General features: G+C 43.7%; 1 protein-coding gene across 1 annotated transcript in view; it reads left to right on the forward strand.

Annotated features, from left to right (window-relative positions):
- LOC141131333 (aminopeptidase N-like) overlaps window positions 1–19,963 on the forward strand; it is a 94,397-nt gene that overhangs the window by 34,832 nt on the left and 39,602 nt on the right. Inside the window, exons 2-8 of the mRNA XM_073618480.1 lie at window positions 8,473–9,312; window positions 10,151–10,293; window positions 11,585–11,709; window positions 13,489–13,618; window positions 15,082–15,236; window positions 15,625–15,738; window positions 18,049–18,192. Of these exons, the coding sequence (XP_073474581.1) occupies window positions 8,696–9,312; window positions 10,151–10,293; window positions 11,585–11,709; window positions 13,489–13,618; window positions 15,082–15,236; window positions 15,625–15,738; window positions 18,049–18,192 (1,428 nt within the window). The 5' untranslated portion in view covers window positions 8,473–8,695. The remainder of the gene's footprint in view (window positions 1–8,472; window positions 9,313–10,150; window positions 10,294–11,584; window positions 11,710–13,488; window positions 13,619–15,081; window positions 15,237–15,624; window positions 15,739–18,048; window positions 18,193–19,963) is intronic.

Below are 19,963 nucleotides of genomic sequence, written 5' to 3' on the forward strand. Positions count from 1 at the left end.
TTTAACTTGTTATCTGTATATCTTTTTTATTTTATTGTAAATAATGGTTGGAACTTAGTAAGGGACAGTTTATAAATGAGACATCCTGCCTCTTGGCCTGTGAACATGCCATAACAATACTAAATAGTACATACTGTTACATGCCAGGCATCTCTTCATCCATGGAGACACGGGTGGGAAAATCAACCTAAGCCTGATTTCAGGACTGTTTGCCTAGACTCTTTATAAACTCAAAGCCAGTTTCTTTTTTTATGTTCTTGGCAAGTTGGTAAAGCACTGATGGATGAAAATGTAAGTATTTAGGGCAATACACTATAAACCAGATTGAATTACATGCACTTGTATCCCTGTTACTCTACCCTTCAGGAGTTATTTAATACTGTAATATCTTCATTCATCCAGAACCATTTCAACTGGATCAATTTTATTAGTTACACAGATACTTAACAGGTATATATTCATCTATGATGCCATGTGAATATTGTATAAGAAAACTTGGTGATGGGTTATCTGTGAATTGGAGAAAATAAACATTTTTAAGGGCTTCATTAACTGTAGAGGATCTCCTGAGGAGCCACTGGTACAACGGGTCCTCTGAGGTTAGTCTTGACGGTTTTAAGACCCTTACCACTCTGAAACACTCAGTTAAATTCACACACTTCAGGATTTTACACCAACCCTGTTTCAATAAAATGGACAAACCACAGATGGAGAGTATAATATGTGTCCTTCGTTAGACCTCTGACGAAGGAGCCGCACATGCTCCGAAATGCGTTACTGCCCCCTTCTCTCCACTGACACCATCAGCCTCGTATGTCCCGCAGTGAATACAGGCTTCCCTGTTGCCTCCTCTCTCCAACACGTCGGAGAATGCTTTACAGCTGCTGGACGGCTCTACACTGCTCTCTACCACCATGCTGAGGATAGACACATGCCACAGATTAGGACTCCTGATTTTATCATGTCTTTTAACACTCAACGATCTTGTAAGTGCTTTTAACCCTTTGTTCACTTTATTAAATTTTGCATACTGCACTTAGAGACACCTTTCTTTTCCTTTTTTAGGACTTTCAAGCATGCCCCTTTACCTCCCCAGTGGGCAGCATTCAGTATAGGTGATGGTGGATATGACCTCAGGGGAGCATGATATACATATGAATGTTGCCTCTATTTACATATGATTGCTGCCAGTCTGCAGCTATTTACATATGAATGCAGCCACTATTTACATATCAATGCTTATTATTTACATGTAAACACAGGGTCTGCAGATGAGTCATCTGTACACAACAATAGGGCAGAGCTAGGCAGCTTTAGGAGCAGCACTTCACACTGAGATATCGGGACACAGCACCGGACTAAAACTTAAAGGCACAAGGGAATTTAAACCAGGATAGTTGGCAAGTATAAGGTAGCTGCTTTGGGTCCCACAACATTGACAGGGCCCAGGGTAGCTGCCTCTTTTGGCCTGCCTTAAAGACATTCCTGAAAACACTTACTGAAAATAAAAAAGATAAAAATGACAGAAAGGTTTACCAGGGTAAATCTCCTGCCCCAGGGGTTGGGTGAAACAAAAGATCAATAAATATTACAAAGGGTTTGTCAATAACTAGATCTCAGCTCTTAAAGTGTTACTAAACCCACAACAGTAAAATCAGTCTGTAAATACAGTAAAGCATTCTTTTTATACTCACTGTGGAACCTCAAGAATTAATCCTGCGCATTGTGTAAAAAGGTTGTTTCGTCCTGTCTTCTCTGATCCTCCCCTTCTTCCACAGTCCCCGATCCATCTTGTGATAGTACAGAGCCTTGGGGGATTAATAGGATCAGGCTGGTCAGTGAGCAGCGAACCAACAGAGACAGGCTGGCCATCAGGTAGTGAACCATCAGAGGCAGGCTGGTCATCAGGCAGCACACCATCAGAGGCAGGCTGGACCGTCAGGCTGGACAACAGCCACAGGACCATCAGGCAGTAGACCATCAGGCTGGACATTGGGCACAGGACCATCAGGCTGGACATCTGGCACAGGACCATCAGGTAGTAGGACATCAGTCTGGGCGTCAGGAACAGGACCATCAAGACAAAGAACCATTAGGCTGGTCATCGGGCACAGGGCCATAAGGCTGGGCATTGGGCACAGGGCCATCAGACTGGACAATGGTCAGAGGGTCATCAATGTAAGGTTGATTAGCAGGCAGAGGACCTATGGAGCCAAACTGAACCCACCTGGCCAAATGAGGCAGTCTATCCAAAGGATGGATGGAACTTCTTAGAGAGGTTTGAACAGATGTAATTGCAGCAGGGTGAGGCCAGATTACTGAAAGTCCTGAATATGAAAAAGCAGGAGGCTCAGTTGGCATGTGCTGGACCAGAATAACTGGTGTGGAGGCAGACTGGATAACATCGGCACATGTAGAGTCAGACTGGACTCAATTGGCAGGTATAGAGTCAGACTGGACCGCATAGGCAGGTGCAGAGGCAGACTGGACCACATCAGCAGGCATGAAGGCAAGAGTGGGCAATGGCAAAATGGCGTGAGTTGGAAAAAACTTCTGTTTCTTTTTAGGTTTAGCTGTTGACGTTCTGCATGTGGTTGTAGGGCTGTGAGCAGGGGGGTGCGGTGGATGGAAGAGTAGAGCTGAAGGATAATGGAAAAGAGGGAGCAATTGCTAAAGAGGATTTCTGAGGGGTTGCCAGGGGAAACCAAGAACAGAGGGAATCTTCAGTGGGTTAAAGGCAGAGAAAGTGCTTCTAGTGGAAACAGGGTACTGACATATAGTTGGAAACCGGGTATACTGGGCAGTAAGTAGGGTTGCTATGGGTGACAGAGAGGAGATACTTGAGAAAGCTGGTGTCCAGCGGCAGGAATTGGTTGGTGCAAGCTGACTGAGACAATATACCTGACCAGGTTTGTAGTAATAGTTGAACAAAACTCAGTTTACACTTGAATCTCTATTACCTGTCCCATCAGAGATCAGGGATTGGTTGTTTATCGGCCTTTCAGAATTTGTAGTGCCCCCATGTGTGCGTTGACTGTATGTCCATTTCTAAATGATGAGAAATATGGTTGTCTCTTTTCTCTCTAGATTTTTTATGCTTTTTTCTATCTTTTCCTTGTAAGTACAGTATATACAATTATAAAAAGGCCTCAAATGCTTTAGCTGCGCCACCTAGTGGTTATTTTGCGCTACATTGGAATTCCTTTTAAGTGTATACCATCATCCAGGTCTTATTCTTAAATGTTAATGTAAAGCTGAACTCCAAGGAAAGTAAAAATCCTCCCTTGAAGTGAGACTTGCCCCTCAAGCTGCAAGGGTTAAATCTGCAGTTTAGGTATGGATATATTTGCATTATTACATTGGTCGAACTTGGGCCAAAAATAAATTTGTGCCATACCTGCGGGGTCCCTGTGCCATACCTGCGGGATCCCTGTGGAAGCTGAAAATCACTGTAGTCTGCACCATCAGGTTCCAAGTCAAGTGCCAAGGAGGTCGCTGGCTTGGCATGGTCGCCATTCAGAGAACACTTGGCATTTTCTCAATGAATGCAAAGTGTCATCTAATCGGAGAATGCTTTGCATTCATTAAGGAAATGTAAAGTGTTCTCTAAATAGTGCAGCTTGGCACGGGACTCAGGGGACCGCAGCAATCACTGTAGTAATGATGTCTTCTACGGAGATTTCCAGCTTCCACAGGTATGGTACATAAATAATTACACAGGTCCAAGCTGGACCAACATAACTATATAAAATTATCCATGCCTGGTATTCAGCTTTAAATGCTCATTTACATCTAGGGGGCTGGGAAAAAACAGTTTTGCTTACCTGATCCTCTGCTTCTGCAGCTGCAAAACAGATTCCCGCAGGTGCTTCCCCCTATACTCCGGTGGTTGGACGCCCCTGACATCATAAAGATCGATGCAGGGAGCATAGCCCTGCACCGGGCATGGAGATGCCAAGGAACAGTCTACAGCCAGAACATAGCGGAGCGTCATCTGTCGGGGGAGAAGTGCATCTGGTATGTAAAACTGCTTTTCCCATCCCCTAGACCTAAACAAGCATTTAACCCTACGAAAATGGGGGCAACCCCCCTGCAAGGAAGGACTTTTACTTTTTGCCACAGTATTTATGTTTTTACATGCCCCTTTCACACAGGGCGGACGCCATCAAGCAGATCCGCCTGCTCAGTGGGGGGATCTCTCCGCTGATCCCCACTGAGCAGGCGGATATGAGGTCTGTGTCTGCTCCACTATGCAGAGCAGATAGGGACACAGCCCGCTGTTCTCTATGAGGCAGTCAAATGGAAACGGACCCCCTGTCTGTTTCCATCCAACTGTCATCCGATCCACCAGACGGATGGGGAACGGATCCCCATCCATCTGTTTTTGGCGGCCCAAATCGGATCGGATGCAGGCAGGTGTAAACAGACACATGTCCATTCACATCCACCTATCATAGAGAACAATGGGTGGTCAGACCGAGATCTGCTGGTGTGAAAGGGGCCTAACAGTTTCTTCTGATCAGGGGCGGATCCAGGGGGGGGCAACAGGGCAATTGCCCCCCCCCCGAAATAATAACACTGTCTGAAATTGTCTCCTGCCGCTGTCGGCCCGAGTCTCTCTCTCACATGTGCCGATCAGCGGCGCCGAGAGAGAGACTCGCGTCTATGTATGTAGTACAGGCGGCGGCGGTCACTCACACTGAAGGTGGATACATACCAGGAGGAGGTGGGTGGAGCCTCTTCCCTGCACTCGTTGCTAGACGCCAGGCGGCCCAGGCGTTAGCAACGAGTGACGTCAGTGAGTGAGTCACCGTCATGTCGGAGCGGAGTTCGGACTCCAGTCTCAGCCTCCGCCACGGCTGACAGTGCGGGCAGCCCTGTAGGTGGCAGTGCGGGTGGCTCCACCATGGCTGACAGTGCGGGCAGCTCCACAGTGCGGGCGGCTCGGTCAGTGAGTGAGTCGGTGAGGGGGGGTAGCTGGGCGGCTCCATGTGACTGTGAGTGGTCTGCTGGCCAATCAGGGAGCCGGCGGGCACAGGAGCAGAGAGATGACATCTCTCACCACCCTGAGCCCGCCCTGCATCCCTGCAGTTCCGCCCTCACTGTGAAGGCAGCTGTGGGCAGCAGAGAGATTACATCATCTCTCTGCTGCCTGACTCCGGGACATAGCAAGAGACCACCTTAGCAGGAAAGTGTGACACGGCAGGTGACAATCCGCATCTGGTGGTAGGAGACGTGGCAAGTGACAATCCACAACGTGTGGCAGGAGACGTGGAAGTGACAATTCACAACGTGTGGCAGGAGACGTGGCAAGTGACAATTCACAACGTGTGGCAGGAGACGTGGCAAGTGACAATCCACAACGTGTGGCAGGTGACGTGACAATCCACAACGTGTGGCAGGAGACGTGGCAAGTGACAATTCACAACGTGTGGCAGGAGACGTGGCAAGTGACAATCCACAACGTGTGGCAGGTGACGTGGCAAGTGACAATCCACAACGTGTGGCAGGAGACATGGCAAGTGACAATACACAACGTGTGGCAGGTGACGTGGCAAGTGACAATTCACAACGTGTGGCAGGTGATGTGGCAAGGGACAATCCACAATGTGTGGCAGGAGACGTGGCAAGTGACAATTCACAACGTGTGGCAGGTGATGTGGCAAGGGACAATCCACAATGTGTGGCAGGAGACGTGGCAAGTGACAATTCACAACGTGTGGCAGGTGATGTGGCAAGGGACAATCCACAATGTGTGGCAGGAGACGTGGCAAGTGACAATTCACAACGTGTGGCAGGTGACGTGGCAAGTGACAATCCACAACGTGTGGCAGGAGACGTGGCAAGTGACAATTCACAACTTGTGGCAGGTGATGCGGCAAGTGACAATCCGCATTTGGTGGCAGGCGACGTGGAAAGTGACACACTCAGGGCTCTCACTGATTCTGCATTATGGTGAGTTGAACTATTTAATTTTATATTACAATGTAAGAATAGAAATAATGCGCTTCAATCATCCTGACACTATAATAACCATGGTGCCGTGATGATTGAAGTGCCAACACCAGCTGTTTCCCCGATAAATTGCCCGCAAAAAAAAAAAGGTATTTTCTGGCAGTGCCCCTCCCGAGATTAGACTCTGGATCCGCCCCTGCTTCTGATGTCTAGAAACTACCATTGAAAACATTCTTAATTATAAGCACTTACAGAAACAGCCCCCATCATCACTTGTGTTAGAGTATAACTAAAGACAAAACTTTTTTTTTTACATGGTGGCGGTGGAAGGGCAGAGGAGTTAGAACCACTGTCAGGTTTTTATTGCTGTCTGTGTCTCTGTTGGGGCTTGTTTACATTGCTGCTCCTCTGAAAAGCGATACACCGCAGCATTTGATGTGTCACCCCCAGTACTCCCATTTCAACACTCGAAAAGGCTGCAGCATCACGCCGCAATCGCATGTATTACAAGCAGTTGCAGGGCAGTTGTGGAATGGTCCTATTCACTTTAACAGGTCTTGTTTGGCTAACTACAATCCATAGTCCAAAGTTTATTTCGGGGGGTGATCAAGAGAGGGTGGCTACGTTCTAACATACAGTGGGACCAAAAAAAAATTCCAGTGTATATTAATTAGTTTGCATGAAAATTATAGCGTCTATGAGAATACTGAAATTCTTATTTTTTATACTAGTATACTAATATTGGCGGTGATCAGCGATTTATTGCGGGACTGTGATAGTGAGGCAGGCAATCTGACAATAACTGATACTGGGTATGAACTGACTGCCACTCACATCTCCAGTGACACTAATACAGTGATCAGTACTAATAAAATGCACTGTCACTGTACTAATGACACTGGGCAGGAAGAGGTTAACATCTAGGGGTTAACTGTGTGCTTAGGGAGTGTTATTGTTGTGTACTGTGTGATGTTTTACTAGGGGGTGTGCTGGTTTTTATTCCCTGCTTAGCAGGTAGACAAAACCAGCACATCATTGCTGTCAGGAGAGAGATCTGTGTTGTTTACATACACAGATCTCTCTCCTGTCACTCACTCTACTGATCGATGGACCCCGGCCATGAATCACTGGCAATGACAGCGCAGCCGGGTGCATGCCCCCTACTTAGAAAGCAGCAGGTGGGGGGTGCAGGCATACATGATTCTGCACAACCGGCCCTCACTGTAGCATTAAAGCTACAGTGCACAGGCAGCAAGTGGATAATGGGTCCCTGCTACATATCTATAGATAAAATATATTTGACAAACAATATAAATATCAAACACTAAAAAATGGATTCGATCTGCTCAGTGAAGGAACCAACAGCCATATACATGCAGCACCCTCCTAGAATACACCACTAAAGAGGCTCAGGTAAATTATTATTTTTTGGCTCCCCTTTAAACGATGGAGCAGTGTGTGATTATTTTTGGCTGCTCTGGGTTTCACTGGCTCCAGGCTCAACTACTTCTCACTGCCTTCTAGTGGATTCTATAATGTAGTGGGATGAAAGAGGCAGACCCTGGGCCTCAATTTTTATGTGGTCTCAGCCAATCCCTGGGGGGGGGGGAGTGCCCAGTAGATGGCTGAAAAGGGCCTAAATAGTTTGAGGCCTGGAGCAGCAGGTTCTTGTCCAGTGGAGAAGATCCCAGCCTGAAGGACTGCTGCCCTCCTGGGCAGGATAATTGAGGCTAACAGGTGTTCATTGAGGTCCCAGCTCAGTTTGAGCTGCGGGGGAGGAGGGGCAGGGGGCCCTTGTCAGGAGTTCACCCAGGTCTCAGCTCAGTGAGAGCTTGGGGGGCCTATTTTGTGGAAGCAGATGGAGCTAAATAAAGGGGGCTCACTGAAGACCAGGCCTGGAGATTTACAGGAGAAATCTCTAGCCGACATTAGACAAGAGGTATCCAAGTATCTGGGGACACCGTGAGTAGAGGCCTGGAAATAGGATTCTAGTAACTGCTGTTTAACCCTTTGTGTGACCGTGTCCAAGTTGCTGAATTGGGACTTGCCATGCTGGGAGCCCCAGGTTTGCTCGTGTTTCTAGTGTCTGCCAAGAGGGAGATTTCCCTTAAGAAAATAGACGGAACAGAGTGTCCTCTTGTTACTTTGCACACTAAATTTGGAGTATCCCAAAGCTTCCCTACACTCCAACCAAGTTCAACAAGCCTTAAAGAACAGAAAGACACACCTTCTCTGGTGATTGAGTAATGAGATTGTCCGAGTAGTCATGTGCACTGACTCCCTGCTCACCCGAATGGAAAAAAAGAGGACAAGTTAGGGAGATCTGTTGGGGGTCTGCTATAGTTTAGCAAGCCCCTCATAGATATGTGTAGAAAAAATATATTTAATAAACTATAAAAAACGCACAGTATATACTTTAAGGAAATGGAAAAATGCATAGCCTTATTTCTTAATTTGACAAAAAAAAAAAACGATAGAGTAATAAAGTGTATGTAATCTTGCCTTTTTCTCTTTTAGGTGTACTTTTCACATCAGCATTATTTTGACGGTTTGATCTATCAATGCATACAGCAAAAGCTGAACATTTGGAAAGACAATAAGGTTGCTCTGCTTTCAGCCTTTGCCCCAAGAAGTTAATGTTTCACCAAGTAACTGTACTGCAGTAAAAACTCTTGGCTTGTCAGAGTATATAAGGGCTATATCTCCATCCCCTGTTCTTGTGGCCTCTCCTACCGACACCATGGGAAAGGGATTCTATGTTAGTAAGCTTGTTGCCTTTGTCACCATCTTTTTTGCCATAGCTGCAGTGGCTACCATCATTGCACTGGCAGTAGTTTACTCCAATGAAAAATCCAATAATAATAAAGTAGAAAATGGAGGAGCTACAAGTGCAGCCCCCCAAGGCACCTCCTCCACTTCCGGTACTGGTACTACGCTGAAACCTACCACACCTGCATCAAATGAACCTTGGGACAAATTCCGGCTTCCAAAAAGTCTGATACCTGATCACTATGATGTTGACCTCAGACCTGTCTTAGAGAAGAATGCTCAAGGACTCTATGTCTTTCATGGAAAAAGTGTCGCCCACTTCAGATGTGTTGAGTCCACCAATCTTGTTATTATCCACAGCAACAAACTTATCTATAATAGTAAGCCTGTGCTCAAGGATGATGCGGGTAAAGATATCACCATAACTAAAAACGAGACAGTGGTGAGGACCAATTACCTGGTGCTGCATCTTGCTGAGAATCTGCAAACCGGCAAAACATATCAGCTTCACACAGACTTTATTGGAGAACTGGCAGATGATCTGGCAGGATTTTACCGCAGTGAATATGTGGAAGATGGTGTAACCAAGTAAGTAGTTATATAAAATATTATATGATTGCTGTGGAATAAGAACAAAGCTTTCCAAACGGCATAATTTTATGAGCATAGCTATAAATATAACTATCAATCTACATAATGTTATCTTTGGTAATGCTGTAAGTTCGATGATTAGTCTTCCTACTACTCTCACAACTATTACTGCTACCCAACAATATATATAGCTAAATCTAGGCCAAACATAGATTTGGTTTCAGTGAAATAAGTTATGTTGCAAAATCATTCTTGAATCCCTGTTCACACTATCACGTTGTGGAAATGCAAGCATTCCCTTGTGCATTACTACAGTGTGAGGTGCTGCACCCTGCTTGTGATGGTGCGATGTGGCGTAGTTCATTCAGAAAGGTACCCCCAAAAGCACCATGCTGGCAGAGGTGCGCTGCATTAACATGCACGGGTAAAAAAAAAAAAAGGTGTAAGTTTTGATTTCTGGACTGATGAGGTCCATACCAGCCCATTCATTTTGAATGGGCTGCCTAACACAGGGCATATTAATGTGTGCAAAAACATGCTTTACCGTGTTGCACCTTAATAGTAAGGTGCAACCAAGTGAAGGTACAGGTGTGCAATCTGCATGTCATAACCTGCAACATAGTCCCACTCAATTTTTAAGATTTTCTGATCATTAACATAGAATATTTTAGACTGACTGGGTATCAGAAACTCTCAGATACTTATGTTTCTAACACAGAAACTGATTGAGCACTAATAATTTTGTGTGACTGTAAAGATATATATTGAATATAAGTTAAATTGAGAACTAGCAGTATAGTAGATGGTTTGCCAGCTAATGTTTTTTTGTAACCAGAGTCATCGCCACCACCCAAATGCAAGCACCTGACGCAAGGAAGGCATTCCCATGCTTTGATGAGCCAGCAATGAAAGCAACTTTCACCATCACCCTCAGATACAAGCCCAACTATGTGGCACTCTCCAATATGGATCCCTCCAGTAAGTCACGGAGTATTTTACCATTCTATGCACTAGCATACAGATATGCAATAGACAAAAAAACGGTAGGTCCGCTAAGCTGCACACAATGGAGGGAGTGTGTGGTGTAGAGTATTATGACACACATGCTATACTCGCTGTTTAAAGTTGTCAAGTCAATTTTAGCTTCTATCTTCCATCAGCTCACTCTACCCATTTGTTCAAGAATGCCTATAGCAGCCATTCTCAACCTTCTTTTTAACATGCAGTAACCCTTGAATAAAAACTTTTCAGTCTCGGGGAACCCCTACTAGCAACTATCTACAGCTCATGGTACATTAATTAATTAGATTAAAAGTGTGAAGAATTCCCCCTTACAGATAGCTAAAAGATCATCGATGACAGTGGTTATGTATCCGAGGAACAGAAATTGTTCTTTGCCGAAAGAAACCTCTAGCAACCTCCAGGGGAACCCCAGGGTTTTAATGGAATCCTGGTCGAGAAAGGCTGGTCTGTAGGATGGATCCAGAACAGGCAGAAGAAGTTACAGGAACCCATGGCATAGACATAATTGGTGTGTAACTTTAAACCAGTAGATAGGCAGAAGGCAAATCCACATTCTCCTTTAGCTAAGTGCAAATTCCCTTGCAAAGTGAACAGTCTATTTGCTTTAGCAAATTGACCCCAATGGGAGCAGAGATTAGTGGAGATTTTATATTGTTTTTGCTTAGTGTACCTAAAGATGCAACATTTAAGCAGTCACTGGGGGTTATTTACTAAAGAAAAATCCACTGTGCACTGCAAGTGCACTTAAAAGTAAAGTCACTGTAGATCCGAGGGGGACATGCAAGGAAAATAAAAAACAGAATTTTAGCTTGCACACGATTGGATGATAAAATCAGCAGAGCTTCCCCTCATTTATGATCTACCCCTTAGATTTAGAGCGACTGCACTTCCAAGTGCACTTTCAGTGCAAAGTGGATTTGCCTTTCGTAAATAACCCCCACTGTGTACTCCCATTAACTATCTGGGAACAATAACAGGGAGCAGCTTGGTAAGGCTGACTATGCAACATTCACAAGTAATGCAGGTAATACCACAATGACTTGTGACAGCCATAGTAGGTAGAGTAGTACTTGGGAATACTAGTCAATACTAATGAATACTACTCAACATTAGGCCAAGAAAAATATTGTGATTTATTCTTTTATATAATTCTTTTAGTAGATTGAAACTTACATGTATATAATGATTTCTTCCAATGTCTTAGGGTTAGAGTTGCCTATTTTCTAATACAATTATTATCTTCTAGGTACATCCACTGAAACGTGGAATGGTGCACAATGGTCGGTCACAGTATTTAATAAAACTCCAAAGATGTCCACATACCTGGTGGCATTCATAGTCTCAGAATTCAAGTCGGTTGGTAATGCTAAGGTGAGTGCTCTTCAATTTTGACTTCTATGAATAACAAGGTTCGTTTTAGAGCAGAACAAGGATGTTAATGAAATTGAAATTTCCATTGCTGTCCTGTCATCCTGAAAATGCTAGTTATCTAGCTGTCTTACGGAATCAAAGGTTTTAGTACTTTCAGAGGAAACTAACTTAAGTCAATGGCTTTCTTGATCTGTTTGCATACTGTGGGTTAGTGTCTTAAAAAAACGCTGACATAAAACTCATCTGTTACAAGGTGACAGTGATAGAGAGAGGGGGGAGAGAGAGAGGGGGGTGTGAGAGAGGGTGAGGGGAAAGAGGGATGGTGAGTGAGAAAGAGAGAGGGGAGAGAGAGAGAGAGAGAGAGAGAGAGAGAGAGAGAGAGACAGAGAGAGAGAGAGAGAGAGAGAGAGAGAGGAGGGGAGAGAGGGAGAGAGAGGGGGAGGGAGAGGGAAGGAGAGAGAGGGGGAGGGAGGGAGAGAGAGGGGAGAGAGGGAGAGAGAGGGGAGAGAGGGAGAGAGAGGGGAGAGAGGGAGAGAGAGGGGAGAGAGGGAGAGAGAGGGGAGAGAGAGGGGAGAGAGGGAGAGAGAGGGGAGAGAGGGAGAGAGAGTGAGGGAGTGGGAGTGAGAAAGAGAGGGAGAGGGAGAGGGAGAGAGAGAGACCCTTTCCTCACTCAGTAAGCTGTGTATATCAAATTGCAGGCTATTCACAGATTAGTATTAAAATGACTAAAATTGTGTACTGGCTGCGAGCTGCAAATGTTATATATTCTTTTGCAATATTTTCCTGTTACCTGATTAATAAGAAGTTGAAGAAATATTTGATTAGTCATTTTTGGTACTGGACATACAAAATAAAGAAAACATACCACAATACTTTATATTCCCCTTAGAAGCACAGAAAGCTGAGATTTTTGTATGCGCAGTTTAGATTAATCTTCATGACAAGTATATGTGGTATAACTGCGCTAACCCAATAAAATAAAATAAACAAGCAGCTACACAAGAATGTGACTAGAATTCTAATAGAGTGATGTGAAAAATGCAGCGCTAAAACTGTATATGTATATAAAACACATATATGTGAATAAACAGGATTCAGTGGTAAATGGGTATTAACCCAGTGCAATATATATGTGAAGAAAATAATCAAGTCCAAACAATAGATACAATCCAATGGAAGTAAGAAAATCTTCTGATATGCAATTCATCTGATAATAACTCTTGAAGTGAGGAAGGTGTAAACACTCTTACCGGAACTGATGGATTCGAATGCCAGTGACACCGAATCAAACAAGCTTAGAAATGGTTCTCCCAGGTGATGGTATGGGCCCCAGATTTCCAAAGATATCTCCTCTAGACTGGAACGGTTGTACTGATATCCATCAGACTGAGAAAACGACACATCCAATAGGAACATCCAGATCTCCCGTGGGATCAAGAGGTATGGGAAAGAAAATATAGAATGCTCCGATTGTGCAGATCAAAAGGGTAGATTTATTGGAACCAACCAATATACAGAAGTATAAAAAGTGATCACATAAAAAATGTATAAAATATAAACGCTTTGGGTTAATACCCATTTACCACTGAATTTATATACATATACAGTTTTAGCGCTGCATTTTTCACATCAATCTTCATGACAGCTCACTTGCAACACCCGTATGTCATGATTTGGCACTTGGTTTCACAGTCTGTTTTCGTGGATGGTCAATGACATATGAAAAAATACCAATCTTCTGTGGTTTTCCATGATATTTACATTTAACATTGTTTTTAGGTAAAAATTTGGGGACGTCCAAAGGCCATTGTAGATGAGAACCAAGCAGAATATGCACTGAATGTCACAGAGCCAATTTTGGAATTTTTTGAAAAATATTATAATGTTTCCTACCCTCTGCCAAAATCAGGTGAGTGGTTGATGACCTACCTGTGTACTTTGTTCTATTATAGACTGAAGCAAATTACATCTATCTATGTATCTATTCTGCACAGCGGTACACAAAATATAACACATGCACTTGATAATAAAATGATGATCATTATCTCAATGTACATGCAGTATTCTTGTTGTGCTGTCTGCTTTGCTAGGCTTCTGTCCACTTTGATAGCTTGAAACTGACAGGGCCCTTGATGACAGATTTTAAAGGAAAATGTATAATGCTATATTTGCAAGCTTGCTTCTTTTGCCTGGATATATATATAAAAAAGATCATATTCTTTGAATATGCATTAAAATAGTATAAATGTATTTTTCATTTTGATAGAGTAAGGGAGGGTTATACCCCTGTCAGCTTTTTTTGCCATCTGGGTCTCATATAGAAAATTTTCATGTCCCAAAGTCACAACGAGTAGCGAGAGGAAATTCCTGTAAGGGTCCTTTCACATCGGCAGACTGATTGGGTCCGCCTGTCAGTTTTTCAGGTAGATCCGATTGGACCTTCCAGTCTCCTATATGGAGCAGCGGGTGTTAACGGACATTTATCCGTTGGCACCCACCAACATCAGATATGATCCTGTCCACTACAAGCAGATAGATAGGGATCTGTTCTCCATCTGTCTGGCAAATAAGATTGGATAGCAGTCAGTAAACAGACAGAAGGTCCATTTACATCTGACTGCCCATAGAAGAGAGTAGGCTGTGTCTGTGTCCGCTCTGCATAAGAGGAGCGGACATGGACCAGCCATCTGCCTGCTCAGCGGGGATCAGTGGACAAATTTCCTTGCTGAGCAGGTGGACTCCAATGGAACCTGCCCTGTGTCTAGGGGGCCTAAAGTGAGAGAATCCCTGGTTGTCACGGGTCACCAGATATTGTGTCCCCACTGGAAAATATTCCCTTTATTACTGTTCTAAGGACAACCCAAAATTTGGGATTTTCTTTAGTTATACTTTAAAAGCAGAACTATACTCACCTTAGCTCCTGTGGTGCGACGTCCTGGAGCTCCCTGCCAGCCGCTGACATTTTCAAGTGGCCAGCTTCTGGTTGTTCAGCACTGGCCACTTTCATTGGCCGTACTTTAATATGACTTCACTCCTGCACATGCACAGGAGTTCAGTCCGCTTTGGCATTGCTGAATCTCTACAGTGAGCTGCGCATGCGCAGCTCACTGTATAGGGGTGAACAGACAGGTAGGTAAGTTTAATGCAGAAAAGACAAAGCATGTCTTCTGCATTAAAAATCCTGCCTGTTCCCCCATTTCTATAATTGACATAAAGTTCCACTTTAAGTAACGAAAGAGTAATTAACCACATGATCACAGCTTTAGTGCAATATTGTTTCATTCTGCGTCAGTAAACTGTCCAAAAACATCTACAGTGCAACAAAATATTTTTTGGTCCATTTTGACTTTTTTTTTTTAATCTATTCTGCAGACCAGGTCGCTTTGCCTGACTTTAGTGCTGGAGCCATGGAGAACTGGGGGCTGGTGACATACAGAGAAAATGCTCTTCTCTGGGATCAAAGAGAATCTTCCATCAGTAACAAGGAGAGAGTGGTCACAATTATTGCTCATGAACTTGCTCATCAGGTGCTTCCTTTATATATCCCTTAATAACAAGCACTTAATATGTGACTGCAACTATTTGCTATCAATTAGAATTAAATATATAAACAAATGAATAAAAAATTTGGTCTTAACTGAGGCATTTTAATAGCTTCTAGCAGCAGATCCATTCCAAATATAGCCATATTCGGTGTCTGGGTTCTTGAATTTGGAATGGCTAACATAAAAATTATCTAAATTAGACCTTGAAAATAATTTGTTGACTGTCCATTTTGCTTTAGGATCTGATAGTCACAGAGAATTTTTTTGTTTGTCCCATGTGGGAAAAGTACATCTGTGTTCTAAGGTTGTAATGGCACAAAAATACACTTTATTATTATCTGCTAATGTTGGTAATCTGCTTCCATTTTAGTGGTTTGGAAACCTTGTGACAATTAGATGGTGGAATGATCTTTGGCTAAATGAAGGTTTTGCCTCTTACGTGGAATATCTGGGAGCAGATTATGCAGAACCCACCTGGAATATAGTACGTAGAACATGTTTGCCTTTTTTTTCTCATTGTGTTCAAATAAATGATGATTTAGTGGCAGAGATGAAAAGAGAGGCCAATTTTGCTAGAAACTAGTCATAGGCCTAATCCTTCTTTCGTATCTCCTCATTGCAGAAATAAAATATGGTATTATTTTTATCCTTCCTTTTTTTTCAATAAAATAATAACTTTTTTCATTGATTTGTAGCACTGTCCCCGTAGGGCTTGCTGAGTGTTGATTGCTCATGCAGCGTACACACGAGCTGACTTTTTCAGTCGAAAATCTGACAGACTTTAGATTTGAAACATGCTTCAAATCTTTCCGACGGACTCGAGTCCGGTCGAAAAATCCGCTCGTCTGTATGCTAGTCCGACGGACGAAAACCCACGCTAGGGCAGCTATTGGCTACTGGCTATCAACTTCCTTATTTTAGTCCGGTGGTACATCATCACGTAGGAATACGTCAGACTTTGGTGTGATCATGTGTAGGCAAGTCTGTTCGTTCAAAAGTCGTCGGAAGTCAGTCAAAAGTCTGATGAGAGTCCGCCGGAATGGCCATCTGACTTTTGTTGCCGAAAAGTCCGCTCGTGTGTACGCGGCCTTAGGCCTCCCTCTGGTTACCTGCATCTGGTTGCTAAGGGTTTCCACTTGGTTGCTAGGGGTTTCCACTTAGTTGCTAGGGGTTTCCACTTGTCCCACCCTTACTCCCGCTTGCTCGTTACTCAGTGACCAGTCCAGGGTACTTGTGTTTTTTATATTTTATTTTGAACTTGGATGGGAGAAGGGAATAATGGGATACTCCAACTTGAACTATTCACAGTGGATAAGGACAACTCTCCCCTGGCCTCACCGGATTATTAGCAGAAGCAGTCACACCGCTTTAACCATTCTGCCACAGGTATGGAGGAATTAAGTCTTTTTGCTCTCACTAGCAGCAGACTTGATGCACTACATTATCTTCAGGATACTCTCTAGCATCCCCTTTACTGACACCCATCCTCTGACTCTTCTAGCTGAAGGGGGCAGCCCTCACTTGACAGGCCCCAAAGACACAGATCTGTATTCACAGTAGGTAGAATCAGATCCTTCCTGGTGTCTCCCTTCCAGTCAGCTCTGCAGGACCTCTAAGTTCAGCTTTACTCTGACTCTCCTGGGCCCCTGGGTTGACCACCCAAGGCCGCAAGACCGCCTCCATGGAGGAGAGGGCAGCCTCCCCCTCCCTCATGGTCTCTGCTCCCCGACTCAACTAACTTTGAGCACATGCGCCCTGGGCTTTTATTACACTATCCCAGCATGCAATGCAGCACTTTTCCTCTGCCAATTACCAGGACTGTAACAAAGCCTGTGCACTCACTTGTCAGGTCCCCTCCCACTGTCCAATATGCCTCCCTATTGGACCAGTGAGGGACAGTCAGAACAAGTGGAGCTGCACCTGAGCACAATAAGCAGACCTAACCAATAGATCCTGCTCCCTGGTAGGCAGAGAGCACTCTAAGTTTTACCTGACCATCTTCCTGGTAAGCAGAAAACACAAAAAATCTATACTCTCTTCTAGCACCTACCCAGGAGGGTGCTACAGATTTAATTTAAGATCGATCTTACATAATATATTATAGTATAATAAGGAAAAGTAAAATTGGAGCCAATTTACACACAAAGTCCACAGCAAACAGACTCATTCCAAAACATGGCTGGCTGTTATATGTAAAACATTAATTTTTTATCGCCTGTAATTGTGAAGAGTAAAAAAAGAGCCACTCTTCTGATCTGGCTTATAACCATGACTTGTTGTCGTTGCCCCTCTTCGGGGGTGGGTGGTCTAAAAATGAAAATACTGTACATATTAAGATATACCGTAAGTATTTCAACATACTATATGAGTAGTTAGCGAGCAGTCAGCTTTCACAATGCTAAATTTGCTGAGAGCTGTGCATTTTACTAATGAAAATGATCATTTGTGGGTGTTGTGATCACTGATTCAAAAAGCACTTAAGAAATAATTATGAATTTTGGTAAATTGGAGTTGATGTTTGCTTTTTAATAGCTAGTCAAATGCAGGAAAGGCCTTCTAAAAAAAGGGGCTCACCTAGTAAATCCATTATCCGTTCTAACAGGATGAGATGGAGATTATAGCCCAGCTAATAACTTTCCATTCCAGAAACATAGACATAGTTTGGTTGACTTATTGATGCAATAATTACAATATTCATGTTTCAATAGAATACAATTTTTTTTTTTTTTTTTATAATTGGTATACATTTATGTCATAACTTTGCTTTATCTGTGTTCTCATCCATCTTTTACAGTCAGACCTGTCAGTACTTTACGATACACATAGAGTGATGGCAGTTGATGCCTTGGTCTCATCCCATCCTCTTACATCAGATGAAAATGCAGTGCAAACCCCATCAGACATAAGTGGACTATTTGATTCCATTACTTACAGCAAGGTGAGTGTTGTAGCCTCTGCCACTCCACAATGCCCTATGCTGTACAACAGGTTTAGTACACTCAAATGACTTGCAAATAATATTAAGGCACATAAAAAATAGCATTAGCTATTTTAATCCTTCCATTGGGATAACAGCATGAGTACAGATGTGCTTCTGTGATCATCAACAATACAGGTTAAAGGAGAAGTACAGCCAAAGCTTGTTTGACTATACTTCTCCTATGGATCACAGGAGTGCAATTCGTTCTGCACTCCTGTGACCTGTTTTCAGCTGACAGTGGGCTAAAGCCTGCTGTTGGCTGACGTCACAGAGGTGGTCCAATCTGAAAAGATCCCGACCATATGGTTGGGATCCACCCAGAAGCCTGGACCAGCACCTGGCTCAGACTCTCAGTGATCTGATGAGAGCCTGAGCCCCGCCTTACCTGCCCCCTCCACAGCCCAGCGCTACAGCGAGCACTGGAAGGGGAGAGCAGAGACTCACAGTCCCGGCTCTCTGCTCAGACCGGAGGGGAGAACTGAGAGATCCCAGTGTTTGATCTCTCAGTTCTCACTGCAGAGGCAGCAGGGGATTGATGCTGCATCACTTAGGTGAGTATAATTTTTTTTTGTTTTTTTTCCCTGCAAAGACCATACTTCTCTTTTAAAGTGAAACTTTAGTCAGAAAATTAAGTCTTGCTAAATCACTACATTCTGGGCCCCTTTTGCAGGTATAGCGATGTAAAACACTAAAAAAGAAGTGCCTATAATGTTTAAAATCCAGTAATACACTGTATCACCCTGCTCTGCACATGCTCAGTTGCTCTGCAACAGAAATTACAGAAACACTAATTTTATTAAGGTGCCATCAGAGCCTGTAGTAATTGTTACCAAGATCAGGACAGAGTTTTAGTGGTTGATATATTAAGAATGGACTTCTTCCCCCAGGGATGGGATCGATAGGAGGGAATTGGATTTTGGAGAAGGGAACACAGATAAGGGACATAATAAGTAGAGGTAAATTAAAAACATTACAAGAATTGAAAGCACTAAGGGAGGTATTGTTAATAAATGGGTGGCGGTACATTCAATTAAAACACTTTATTAGAAGTCTCCCAGGCCCCTTAAGGGAGGAGGCGAACTACAGAGGGTTAGAGAAAATGGCACTCAGAGAAGAATTAAAAAAGACGGTTTCGGAGGTGTATAAAATTCTGATGAGTAGGGGCGGACAGGACACGCCCCCGTTCATCAGAAAATGGGAGGAGGACTTGGGATCTCAATGTGACAGGGAAATGGAGAAACGAATCCTGGAAGCTACGCATGGGACGGCAGTAGATATGAAAACAAGGGAGAGCAACTACAAGTGTATAGCCCGGTGGTATATGACCCCGGCTAGAGTGAGTACATTTTCTCTAGATAAATCCCCTAACTGTTGGCGAGGGTGTGGAGGTCCTGGAACAATGGCGCACTTATGGTGGGAATGCCCCAAAATTAAAACTTATTGGCAGTAAGTGATAGGGTTGATAGAGGGGATAACTGGGAAGAGTATAAGGTTTGACCCTTGGAGCTGTCTGTTTCATGGCCTGGAAGGAGGGAAGAAGGGGTATAAGTCCTCATTGACACCAATTTTACTTAATGCCACTAAAAATGTAATCCAAAGAAATGGCAAGAAGTAGAACCCCCAAAGATTAAGGATTGGATCACAAAAGTAGACGAAATTTACAGATTAGAGAGAATGGAACACCTAGATAGGAGGCAAGAGGGAGAGAAGGGAAAGTGGAATCAGTGGG

This window comes from Aquarana catesbeiana, linkage group LG03 (genome assembly GCF_042186555.1).
Source record: "Aquarana catesbeiana isolate 2022-GZ linkage group LG03, ASM4218655v1, whole genome shotgun sequence".
In the NCBI taxonomy this organism is placed as follows: domain Eukaryota; kingdom Metazoa; phylum Chordata; class Amphibia; order Anura; family Ranidae; genus Aquarana; species Aquarana catesbeiana.